The 12,806-nt window shown below is 36.7% G+C and overlaps 1 protein-coding gene across 1 annotated transcript in view; it reads right to left on the reverse strand.

Annotated features, from left to right (window-relative positions):
- The window catches only part of COG5 (component of oligomeric golgi complex 5), a 275,549-nt gene that overhangs the window by 94,044 nt on the left and 168,699 nt on the right, over positions 1-12,806 (reverse strand). The window contains exon 11 of the mRNA XM_003585967.6: positions 615-696. Coding sequence (XP_003586015.5) covers positions 615-696 — 82 coding nt within the window. The remainder of the gene's footprint in view (positions 1-614; positions 697-12,806) is intronic.

Here is a 12,806-nt window from a genome sequence, read left to right on the forward strand (position 1 = left end):
CTCAAAATTCTTTTAAAAAGCCTCCATATATTTAATGCTCTTACATTCAGTGATTAGACAAAAACACTTCCATGATATTAGCTAGTTTGTATATTTCACTGTTTAGAACTACCCTGTGCCGTTATTCCATGACAAAAACAAACAGAGAGAAAATTTTTAGATGATATTTGGTTAAGCAACTTTTAACTCATGATGCAGGCATTTCATCTGTTCATTCATCAAATCATCATTTTTACAAAAAGGAAAAAGCCATAAGGTCTCTGTGTCTTAATATCTCTTAGTTAGGAACTAAAATATTCTAATTAAAATACTCTACAAGCATTAATAAAATTCTTCAACATCAAACATCCTTTTACACAGAAAAAAAATCAGAGTTCCCCTGACTAAATTATGGAGAATTAACTTATTCTTCTGAAGAATTTCATTTCATATCCTAAGTATTTTAAAAGTGTAGAAAGAACTTATTGCTTATATAACTGAATATACAGGTAACATAAGAAATGACAATTACCCAGGAGTTTCTGAAAGATATGTTATATAAACCAATAGATCAAAACTTCTTGAAGTAACTGAAAAACTTTGAAATCAATTTGCAAAATAAATACTATACTTACAATTTGTTGCTGTCTGAAATTGAGAAGAAAGTGCTTGAGTAACTGAATTCCAAAATGTATATAAAATTTCAGCCTGTCCATCCTGTGGCCCAAAAAAAGGGGGGTATATTATTTTTTTTAATGATAATGGATAAGATATAGCATTGACAATGTATTAAAAATATATTTAAGTCAAAATTCCTAAGACATCTATCAAACAATGAAATTATTAAATAACAAAGTAGAAATATATAGATGATTCAAATCACGTCTCATGTTCAGATAATCAGTCACCATCCTTCTCTGCTACTGACTAGCTGTGTGAGCTTGAGCAAGTTGCTAAATCACTGTATGACTATGGTAACAGTACCTACACTGCAGAATTATTAAGAGGATTTCTAAAGTTTATAAAAGTGAACTCTTGGGACAGTTCTTAACATGTCGTAAACCCTCAGTGAATGTTAGTTATTACTATAACAATTACCATCATCATTTTATATACAAAAGGCAATTTGTGTGACCATAAGAAAATGAAGAACAAGCATACTTAGATTAACATTGACCAGCAGGATATAATTCACCAACTACAAAAGAGAACTGCCTGAAGAATAGATACAATTTTTTGTTTTCTTTTTTAAGTCACAGAAATTACTATTTGGAATAAGAAAAGGCAACCCACTCCAGTATTCTTGCTGGGAAAATTTCATGGACAGAGGAGCCTGGCAGGTTACAGTCCATGGGGTCACAAAGAGTAGGATACAACTGAGTACAAATTACTATTACTCAGCTTAGCAGGATACTATCATTCAACTATTAATACATATTTTACAAAGTAATTACTACAAGAAAGGATAAACATTAGTTTAAGTATTATTTGTTAAAATAAGAAAGTATTTTAGTACTGTTAAAACAAAATGGAACTTCTGGAAAATTTACCAAGTCCTTTAAGGTACTTCTACTTGCGTGGTATATAATATCAAATTGCTGGTATTCTATTTTTGAAGTACAAGAATGCCAATTTCACATGGTTCACTTTAATCACATAAATATGTATAATGTTCAAATATGACTACTCTCATAAAAAAGAATAATTAAGAAATTCATTAATTCTATTTTACTTTTGCAATTGCAAAAATGAAATTCTACTTATCAAGGTTATAAAGAAAATGAACTATGAAAAATACTGATTTCTCACTTCTATATCTACACACATATCTATTTTTCTCATTATTTGTTTCTTTAGTAAGTCTTTTGTTTTGATTTCAAATGGGTATTGTGTACCACAAAAAGAGGCAAATCAAATAATTGCCAGTTTCTTACTCAGGGATCAGAAAGTAGATTTAGATCACCAATATTTTATGCAATATGTATATTGTATATGTGCAAGCTCAGTTGCTCAGTGGTGTCCGACTCTGCAACCCTATGGACTGCAGTCTGCCAGGTTCCTCTTGTTCCAGGCAAGAATACTGGAATAGGTTGCCATTTCCTCCTGCAGGGGATCTTCTGGACCCAGAGATCAAACCTGCATCTCCTATGTCTCCTGCATTGGTAAGCAGATACACTGTATATCATACAGCTTAAAGTGGATGTTTTTCCAACAAGGACCTATAATAGCACAAGGAATTATATTCAATATCTTGTAATAACTGCTAATGCAAAAGAATCTGGAGAAGCATATATATCTACTATATATAAAACTATAACTCAATCACTTTGGTGTACTGTAACTAATGCAACATTGTAACTCCTTAAACTTTAGTTAAATAAACTGACTTTTTCATCAAATTAAAGAATCATTATATCATATTAACAAAATGAAGGACAAAACCACATGATCATCTCAACTGATACACAAATAGCATTAGACAAAGTTCAACACAATTTCATGATAAAACCACTCAACAAGCTAGGAAATTATCACAATATAATAAAGGCCATATATAACAAGTCCACAGGTAACATCATAATGGTAAAAATCTGAAAGCGAAGATGCAGAACACTGGATGACTATATATATATACACACACACACATATATACACATGCATATATATATATGCTTCTACACACACACACACTTAAATAAGAAAATGGGTCAATCTTGCTTAAGCATACAAATACAAAACTTTCAGGTATAAGAGTAAATTGACTTTGGTATTTGAATTATCTACCTAAACAAGTTGGATTTATGTCAGCAATGTAAGTATCATTAAATATTAGGAACTGTATTAATGCAATAGCCCAATGTTTGCAATAAGGAAATCTACAGAAGCATGTAGCTGAGTGAATAAAAGGCAATTAATACAGTCCATTTAAATTAGCAAAATACTTAATACCCAGTTCTCATTTTTAAAAAAAATTCATAGAAAACAAAGCATAAAATGATTCCTATCCTTTTAAAATTATGGTTAAAAAACACAAAATTTACCATCTTAGCCACAGTAGTGTTAACTCCATGTACCTTGTGCAACAGATCCCTGCAATTTTTCCATCTTGCAAAACTGAAACTCTATAACTAATGAACTACTCCCATTTTCTTTCTCCCCCAGCCCTTGCAAACTACCTATCTACTTTCCAAGAAGGTAACTATACAAAATACGTGTGTTTTTGTGGTAAGACTGTTTCATTTAGCATGATGTAAAGATTCAACCATCTTTACCATCTTAAGACTAAATAATATTCCATTGTATCTATGTACACATGTGTTTCTGTGCCTTAAACATATTTTCTTTTTTTGTTAAGCAACATTTTTTAAAAATTTATTTGTTTTAATCGGAGGCTAATTACTTTACAATATTGTAGTGGTTTTTGCCATACATTCACATGAATCCGCCACAGGTGTACATGTGTTCACCATCCTGAACCCCCCACTCCCACCTCCCTCACCATCCTATCCCTTACGGTCATCTCACTGCATCAACCCTGAGCACCCTGTCTCATGTATTGAACCTGGACTGGCAATCTATTTCACATATGATAATATACATGTTTTAATGCTATTCTCTCAAATCATCCCACCCTTGCCTTCTCCCACAGAGTCCAAAAGACTGGTCTATACATCTATGTCTCTTTTGCTGACTTGCATATAGGGTCATTGTTACATTCTTTCTAAATTTCATACGTATGTGTTCAGTTGGAGAAGGCAGTGGCACCCCACTCCAGTACTCTTGCCTGGAAAATCCCATGGATGGAGGAGCCTGGTAGGCTGCAGTCCATGGGGTCGCTGAGGGTCGGACACGACTGAGCGACTTCACTTTCACTTTTCACTTTGATGCATTGGAGAAGGAAATGGCAACCCACTCCAGTGTTCTTGCCTGGAGAATCCCAGGGACGGGGGAGCCTGTTGGGCTGCCGTCTGTGGGGTCGCACAGAGTCGGACACGACTGAAGTGACTTAGCATAGCATGTGTTCAGTTCAGTTCAGTTCAGTGGCTCAGTCTGTCCGACTCTTTGTGACCCCTTGAATTGCAGCACGTCAGGCCTGCCTGTCCATCATCAACTCCTGGAGTTCACTCAAACTCATGTCCATCAAGTCAGTGATGCGATCCAGCCATCTCATCCTCTGTCGTGCCCTTCTCCTCATGCCTCCAATCCCTCCCAGCAACAGGGTCTTTTCCAATAAGTCAACTCTTCGCATGAGGTGGCCAAAGTATTGGAGTTTCAGCTTTAGCATCAGTTCTTCCAATGAACACCCAGGACTGATCTCCTTTAGAATGGACTGGTTGGATCTCCTTGCAGTCCAAGGGACTCTCCAGAGTCTTCTCCAACACCACAGTTCAAAGGAATCAATTTTTCAGTGCTCAGCTTTCTTTATAGTCCAACTCTCACATCCATACATGACCACTGGAAAAACCATAGCCTTGACTAGATGGACCTTTGTTGGAAAAGTAATGTCTGCTTTTTAATATGCTGTCTAGCTTAGTCGTAACTTTCCTTCCAAGGAGTAAGCGTCTTTTAATTTCATGGCTACAGTCACCATCTGCAGTGATTCTGCAGCTCAGAAAAATAAAGTTAGCCACTTTTTCCCCATCTATTTGCCACGAAGTGACAGGACCAGATGCCATGATCTTAGTTTTCTGAATGCTGAGATTTAAGCCAACTTTTTCACTCTCCTCTTTCACTTTCATCAAGAGGCTCTTTAGTTCTTCTTTGCTTTCCGCCATAAGGGTGGTGTCATCTGCATATCTGAGGTTATTGATATGTCTCCTGGCAATCTTGATTCCAGCTTGTGCTTCCTCCAGCCCAGCATTTCTCATGATGTACTCTGCATAGAAGTTAAATAAGCAGGGTGACAATATACAGCCTTGACATACTCCTTTTCCTATTTGGAACCAGTCTGTAGTTCCATGTCCAGTTCTAACTGTTGCTTCCTGACCTCCATACAGGTTTCTCAAGAGGCAGCTCAGGCGGTCTCGTATTCCCATCTCTTTCAAAATGTTCCACAGTTTATTGTGATCCATACAGTCAAAGGCTTTGGCATAGTCAATAAAGTAGAAATGCATGTTTTTCTGGAATTCTTCCTTTTTCGAAGATCCAGTGGATGTTGGCAATTTGATCTCTGGTTCCTCTGCTTTTTCTAAATCCAGCTTGAACATCTGGAAGTTCACAGTGCACGTACTGCTGAAGCCTGGCTTGGAGAATTTTGAGCATTACTTTACTAGCGTGTGAGATGAGTGCAATTGTGTGGTAGTCTGAGCATTCTTTGGCATTGCCTTTCTTTGGGATTGGAATGAAAACTGACCTTTTCCAGTCCTGTGGCCACTGCTGAGTTTTCCAGATTTGCTGGCATATTGAGTACAGCACTTTCACAGCATCATCTTTTAGGATCTGAAATAGTTTAACTGGAATTTCATCAGCTCCACTAACTTTGTTCATAGTGATGCTTCCTAAGGCCCACTTGACTTCACATTCCAGGATGTCTGGCTCTAGGTGAGCGACCACACCATTGTGATTATCTGGGTCATGAAGCTCTTTTTTGTACAGTTCTTGTGTGTATTCTTGCCACCTCTTCTTAATATCTTCTGCTTCTGTTAGGTCCCTACCATTTATGTCCTCTATTGAGCCCATCTTTGCATGAAATGTTCTCCTGGTATCTCTAATTTTCTTGATTTCATATGGCAGTTCTATTTCCAGTTTTTTAAGGAATCTCCACACTGTTCTCCATAGTGGCTGTACTAGTTTGCATTCCCACCAACAGTGTAAGAGGGTTCCCTTTATCCACACCCTCTCCAGCATTTATTGTTTGTAGACCTTTGGATAGCAGCCATTCTGACCGGGTGAGATGGTACCTCATTGTGGTTTTGATTTGCATTTCTCTGATAATGAGTGATATTGAGCATCTTTTCATGTGTTTGTTAGCCATCTGTATGTCTTCTTTGGAGAAATGTCTGTTTAGTTCTTTGGCCCATTTTCTTGATTGGGTCGTTTATTTTTCTGGAATTGAGCTGCAGGAGCTGCTTGTATATTTTGGAGATTAATTCTTTGTCAGTTGCTTCGTTTGCTATTTTCTCCCATTCTGAAGGCTGTCTTTTCACCTTGTTTATAGTTTGCTTCGTTGTGCAAAGGTTTTAAGTTTAATTAGGTCCCATTTGCTTATTTTTGCTTTTATTTCCACTACTCTGGGAGGTAGGTCATAGAGGATCCTGCTATGATTTACGTCAGAGAGTGTTTTTCCTGTGTTTTCCTCTAGGAGTTTTATAGTTTCTGGTCTTATGTTTAGATCTTTAATCCATTTTGAGTTTATTTTTGTGTATGGTGTTAGAAAGTATTCTGGTTTCATCTTTTGCAAGTGGTTGACTAGTTTTCCCAGCACAACTTGTTAAAGAGATTGTCTTTTCTCCACTGTATATTCTTGCCTCCTTTGTCAAAGATAAGGTGTCCATAGGTGCATGGATTTATCTCTGGGCTTTCTGTTTTGTTCCATTGATCTATATTTCTGTCTTTGTGCCAGTACCATACTGTCTTGATGGCTGTAACTTTGTAGTATAGCCTGAAGTCAGGCAGGTTGATTCCTCCAGGTCCATTCTTCTTTCTCAGGATTGCCTGGTTATTCGAGATTTTTTGTATTTCCATACAAATTGTGAAATTATTTGTTCTAGTTCTGTGAAAAATACCGTTGGTAGCTTGATAGGGATTGCATTGAATCTATAGATTACTTTGGGTAGTATACTCATTTTCACTATATTGATTCTTCTGATCCATGAACATGGTCTATTTTTCCATCTATTTGTGTCATCTTTGATTTCTTTCATCAGTGTTCTTTAGTTTTTTATATATAGGTCTTTTGTCTCTTTAGGTCAGACAGTTCAATTGCTTCTATCTCTTGGCTATTATGAATAATGCTGCAATGAACACAGCGGGGCAAATCTCTCTTTAAGATCTTGTTTACAGTTCTTTTGGATCTCTATCTCCAGAAGTGAGATTGCTGGATTATACATTAATTCTATTTTTACTTCTTTTGAGAAAACTCTATACTGTTTTTCTTAGCAGCTGCACCATTTTACACTCCTAATAACAATGTACTGATTTCTACACATCCTCACCAACACTTGTTTTCTGTTTTGAAAAGTCATGCTAATCAGTGCATGTGATATCTCATTATGATTTTGATTTGTACTTCCTGATGATTAGTGGTGCTGATGATCTTTTAATTTGCTTGTTGGTCATTTCCATGTCTTCTTTGAAGAAATGTCTATTTGTATGTCTATTCAAGTCCATCACACATTTTTTTTAGTTGAGTTACTTGGTTTCTTGTTACTGTTGTTGAGTTGTAGGAGTTCTTTATATATTATGAACATAAACCCCTTATCAAATATATAACTTGCAAATATTTTCTCTCATTCTGTGGGTTGCCTTTTCATTCTATTGTTTCCTTTGTCACAAAGAAGTTTCAAAGTTTGATGTACTCCTATTTTTGCTTTTCTCACCTGTGATTTTGGTGTTATATTCATGAAATCACTGCCAAGTACAATATTATGAAGATTTCCCCTGTTTTCTACTATGAGTTTTAAAATTTTAGTTCTTACATTTAGGGTTTTATTTTTTTTATTTTTTTTTAAATTTTATTTTATTTTTAAACTTTACATAATTATATTAGTTTTGCCAAATATCAAAATGAATCCGCCACAGGTATACACATTTTGAATTCATTTTTTAATACAGTAGGGTTTTAACTCATTTTGAATTGATGTTTTAATACAGTTTAAGGTAAGGGTCTAATTTCTTTATTTTGCACAGGAACATCCAATTTTCCAGCATCATTTCTAGAAGAGACTAGTAATACAAAGTTTGTGTGACCCTCTTTATTCTACATACCACTATTTGTCTTTTTTTAATCTGAAATTAATACTGTCACTATTGCTTTCATTTGAGAAATGTTTATCAATCCATTTATTTTATTCTTTCAAGTTGTTTGTTTTTTGATGTGACTCTTATAAATCTATTTTCTTTTTAAACATTGTTTTGTCTTTTAATAAGGAAACTAGAAACCAAATATGTTTAACTAACAGGTTGTTTTAGCTTTTATCATCTCATTGTGTTTCCTTTGTTTTCTGTATTTGGTCTGTGGATTATTTTTGTTTGCTTTTATCTTCTCTAGAGGCTTTTTATTTATTCATTTTGGATGTGTCATTATTTATTCCTACAACTGACCATAAATTCCTTTCAGTCAAATCATCTCTGAAATTCTACAGAATTACTGAAATAGATTCCTAGAAATAACAGGAAATCTTCAAGGCTCTTTTATAATTTCCAAAGTAAACAAGAAAATTCTAAGACATAGACATGCCATTTTAAAAGAAAACATAGGGTCCCGGATAATCTGGCCACTTCTTCCTTTTTAGTGACAAGTCACTTAAAACTTCAAAGCCAGAAAGTATGTACTTTTAACTTATTCAGAGAACTCAAAGTGTCCATGCTCTAGAATATATGTGAACCTTGGCTAAGAAATTAATGTTTTCTGAATATCCATTATGTAACAGGCATTGCTGAATGCTATCTCACTTAAATCTTACAACAACCACTAGAGTATAAGGCCCACAGTAGTAGAGGCCTTATTTTGTCTTTTTCACCACTCTAATTACAACACTGAGACTGTGACCTAGACATAAAGGCACATAATATTTATTTTGAGAATAAGTGGATGACATTTTTATGTCCCTTTTCAGAGTAAAACAAAGATCAAAGAGAAAACGTGACTTGCTTAGAATCACACAGAAAGTGGTAGAGCTGGGATTTGATCTAAAGTGTGTTTGGTTGAAAGTATTGTGTGTGCTAAGTCGGTTCAGCCATGTCCGATTCTGTGCAACCCCATGGGCTGCAGCCCGCCAGAATCCTCTATCCATGGGATTCTCCAACCAAGAACACTGGAGTGGGTTGCCATGCCCTCCTCCAGGGAATCTTCCTGACCCAGGGATCAAACTCACATCTCTCATGTCTCCTGCATTGGCAGGTGGGTTCTTTACCACTAGTGCCACCTGGGAAGCCCCTATCAAAGTATTAGTCCCCTTTAACTTAACTTACAAAACCTTATATGGTATGATTGTGAGAGTCAATTCCTAGGTAGGTTGATAAGAAATCCAGGGGTCCCCAAGGGGAGAGGGGTCTGGAATTCTCAAGGAAGAGGAAAGGACAAACTTTCTTTTCCCTCTACTTTCCTTAGCCTTAGTCACATAAAACGTTTTTATCTTTAAGCCTGGAACTGCTGCTGCTGCTGCTGCTAAGTCGCTTCAATAGTGTCCGACTCTGTGCGACCCCATAGATGGCAGCCCAATGGCTCCCCCGTCCCTGGGATTCTCCAGGCAAGAACACTGGAGTGGGTTGCCATTTGATGATTACACAACTAACAACTCGGTTTGGACTCTGTACTAAGGATTATATAGCAGTCTATCCTGCTTGAGGACAGTTTCTCCTTCCTGAGGGCCTTCTGGCTAATCCTGTTATCTTGAAATGTGGATTGTGGGAGTGTGTCTCTTTGCAACCTCCGGACATTCTTTTGACTCACTGTAATAACTAACTGGAGAGTGTATAACTCCATTGCTAACACTAGTAAGGGGGTACTCTTTCTGCCCCCTTCTGATGTCTATGTCAGAAGCTTTCTCTATCCCTTTTATACGTTAATAAAACTCTATTGCACAAAAGCTCTGAGCGATCAAGCCTTGTCTCTGGCCCTGGATTGAATTCTTCTATTCCAGAGGCCCAGAATCCGGGCGTCTTTTCGTGGGTCAGCAACAACCTTTCAATTGTCCCAGTCTATTTCTCTTGTTACACCCCACCGAGATCAAAGATTCAACCACACTCCAATTCTTTCAGGTTCTTAAAGGTTCTTTTGTAGTTTCTCCCAGTTATTAGCCTTTAAACTAGAACCTTCATCAGTCAATTTAGGTATCATTTCTCTTGGTTCCCCTATGCTTGGTGTGCTCTATTAAATACATCTATTGCACCCCATATTCCCCAACATAATTACATTTTCCCATTTAAATAAAGGAACAGAGCAGTGGTCAAGAAGAGGGAGCCTGAAAGTAGAGTATTAAAGTTCAAATCCAGACTCTACCACCTCTACTGATAGAACCTGTGGGGCATCTGAGTGAAGATGATCTAGGACATGGAAAAGATACAACTCTCTTGCTTAAGAATAAAATCTAAGCCAGAGAAAGAAATTTAGGTGATATCATCATGTGGAGGTGGTAGAAACTATTAGAATGTGTGAACTTTTCTACAGATTGCATATGGCATAAGAAAAGGATAGGACCCAGGGGAACAACACTACCTAAAGGTTGGGAAATAAATAATTTAGAGTGGAGAAAAAGAAGTGGGTAGAGCTTGGGCACAAGTTAGTGACTGATGAAACCGAATGATGGATACATAGGGAGTCACGGCCCTATATTTTGGTTCTATTTTAGCTTTTGTTTGAAATGTTACTAATAAAATGTTTTTAAAAGAAGGGGAGGTAGAGGTAGAGGAACTGATGAAGGATTCTGAAAAGATGCAGTATTTGTGAAAGGGGAAAGCAGAAGTCATTACTACCTCAAAGGAACAAAGTAGAGTGAGCACAAGGATTTGATAGTTGGGGCATTATAATTCTTTTAGTAAGAACTGTTTCAGTGGAGCAGAAGCTTGATTTCAATGGTTTGGAACAAAACAAGTAAGAAATAGAGATACCAAGTAGTTTATGGAAATCTTGGCACGAAGGGAAGAAATGCTTACAGAGAGGTACAGGACCAAGGATTTTGCTCTGGTTTTGGGTTTAGACGGTAGGTCCTCAGGAGGAAGTAAGTGGGAAAGGTGGATATTGAAGAAAGCAGAGCATGCCCCAGACACGGATAAAATGTAGAACGCAAACAAAAGTAGAGGGACAAGTCTGAGAAAAGAGAAGATACAACCAACAACCTAATACAATTCAAAGAAGATGATACAATCTTTGATACAGAAAGGGAAGGCAAGGAACAATTCAGGGAGATTTTTTTAAGACAGTAAACTATAGTCCTAGGGTCGCAAAGAGTCAGACACGATTGAAGCAACTTAGGACAGACGGACGGATGAACTAGATGAGACAAGGTGAGAGGGAACCAAGTGTAATTAAGTTATAATTAAAGGACACGAGGAAGTTAAAGGTTTGGCAACAAGTCTGTGCCAGAGATCTCTGCGGAGAGATCACATTGTAAGAAAGCCTGAAGACTCGATTAAAAAAACCAAACAGATATGAATTTTATATTAGCTCTTAATCATCTTCTGGATGAAAGCAGAGGGAGTCTAGGGAAGCAAATATAAAGCAAAGAAAAAAGTTATCTTTACTGGAAAAGAGTCTTCAGGGAACAACATTTTGCTCTGATTACAATAAAGGAAGGTATAGAAATTCAGTAGGGACTTTAAGATGAACACCAAAAAGCAAAATGAGAACACCTATGCAACCAAAAGAATTCTACTTCAAATCAAAATGTTGGCTTTTATATGCATATTGTTCTAAAATAAGAGAATATTTATGGTACAAGCTACTTGTTGTTTTAAGATATGGGGGCTTAGATAAGGTGGCAGTGGGAAAAGTGAAAAGTAGACAGATTTCAGTTAACTTCTGATGAGTGAACAGATAGGACTTGTTAAAATGTATGAAACTGTAGAGCTAAATAGAAAAAACATACACAAAATGTTAACATAAGTCATTTCTAGGTGACAGGCTTAAACACAATGCTTCCTTTATTCTTTTATTCTTTTTTGGAGGAGTAATTAAGATAATTAACTTAATTCTAAAGGCAAGAATAAATTCTTGATGTAAAAAATTCAGTACTGAATTACACATGGCAAAAACTAAAAGTTCCTCTTCAAATTCAAATCCCTTATCCCACACTTTTCCCCAAGAGATCATCAAGTCAAAGGGTTTTAAAGTTATAGGAGCTAAAAATAAAATGAAGGGTTTTAAAACCCTTTCCACATAGTTCACTGTAGTGTTTCTCAACCTTTCTTTTCATTATTTCCCCTCCAAAATGAAAACTAATTAACTATACCTATGTCATCTAGTCAAGGCTATGGTTTTTCCAGTGTTCATGTACGGATGTGAGAGTTGGACTGTGAAGAAAGCTGAGCGCCAAAGAATTGATGCTTTTGAACTATGGTGTTGGAGAAGACTCTTGAGAGTCCCTTGGACTGCAAGGAGATCCAACCAGTCCATTCTAAAGGAGATCAGTCCTGGGTGTTCATTGGTAGGAATGATGCTAAAGCTGAAACTCCAATACTTTGGCCACCTCATGTGAAGAGCTGACTCATTGGAAAAGACTCTGATGCTGGGAGGGATTGGGGGCAGGAGGAGAAGGGGACGACAGAGGATGAGATGGCTGGATGGCATCACTGACTCGATGGATGTGAGTTTGAGTAAACTACAGGAGTTGGTGATGGACAGGGAGGCTTGGTGTGCTGCAATTCATGGGGTCGCAAAGAGTCAGACACGACTGAGCAACTGAACTGAAGTGAACTGAATATATATTATACTAAAAAAAACTATACAATGTAACTGAATTTAATTTAAATTTAACTTAGTCTTTCCCTAATGACAGATACTAAATACTAAGGAATAAGACTTGGTGCAGCAGAATTGAACTCTGGAGGGCACTCAAAACCATTGTAATATATGACTGTTTCTGTTTATCCTTCTTCCCAAAAAACAGAACTATTTCTTCCTTTTGGGGTCAATATTGCCCTTGTTGAGAATGCATGGTGGACCGGTG

The sequence above is a fragment of the Bos taurus genome, chromosome 4 (genome assembly GCF_002263795.3).
Source record: "Bos taurus isolate L1 Dominette 01449 registration number 42190680 breed Hereford chromosome 4, ARS-UCD2.0, whole genome shotgun sequence".
Lineage (NCBI taxonomy): Eukaryota > Metazoa > Chordata > Mammalia > Artiodactyla > Bovidae > Bos > Bos taurus.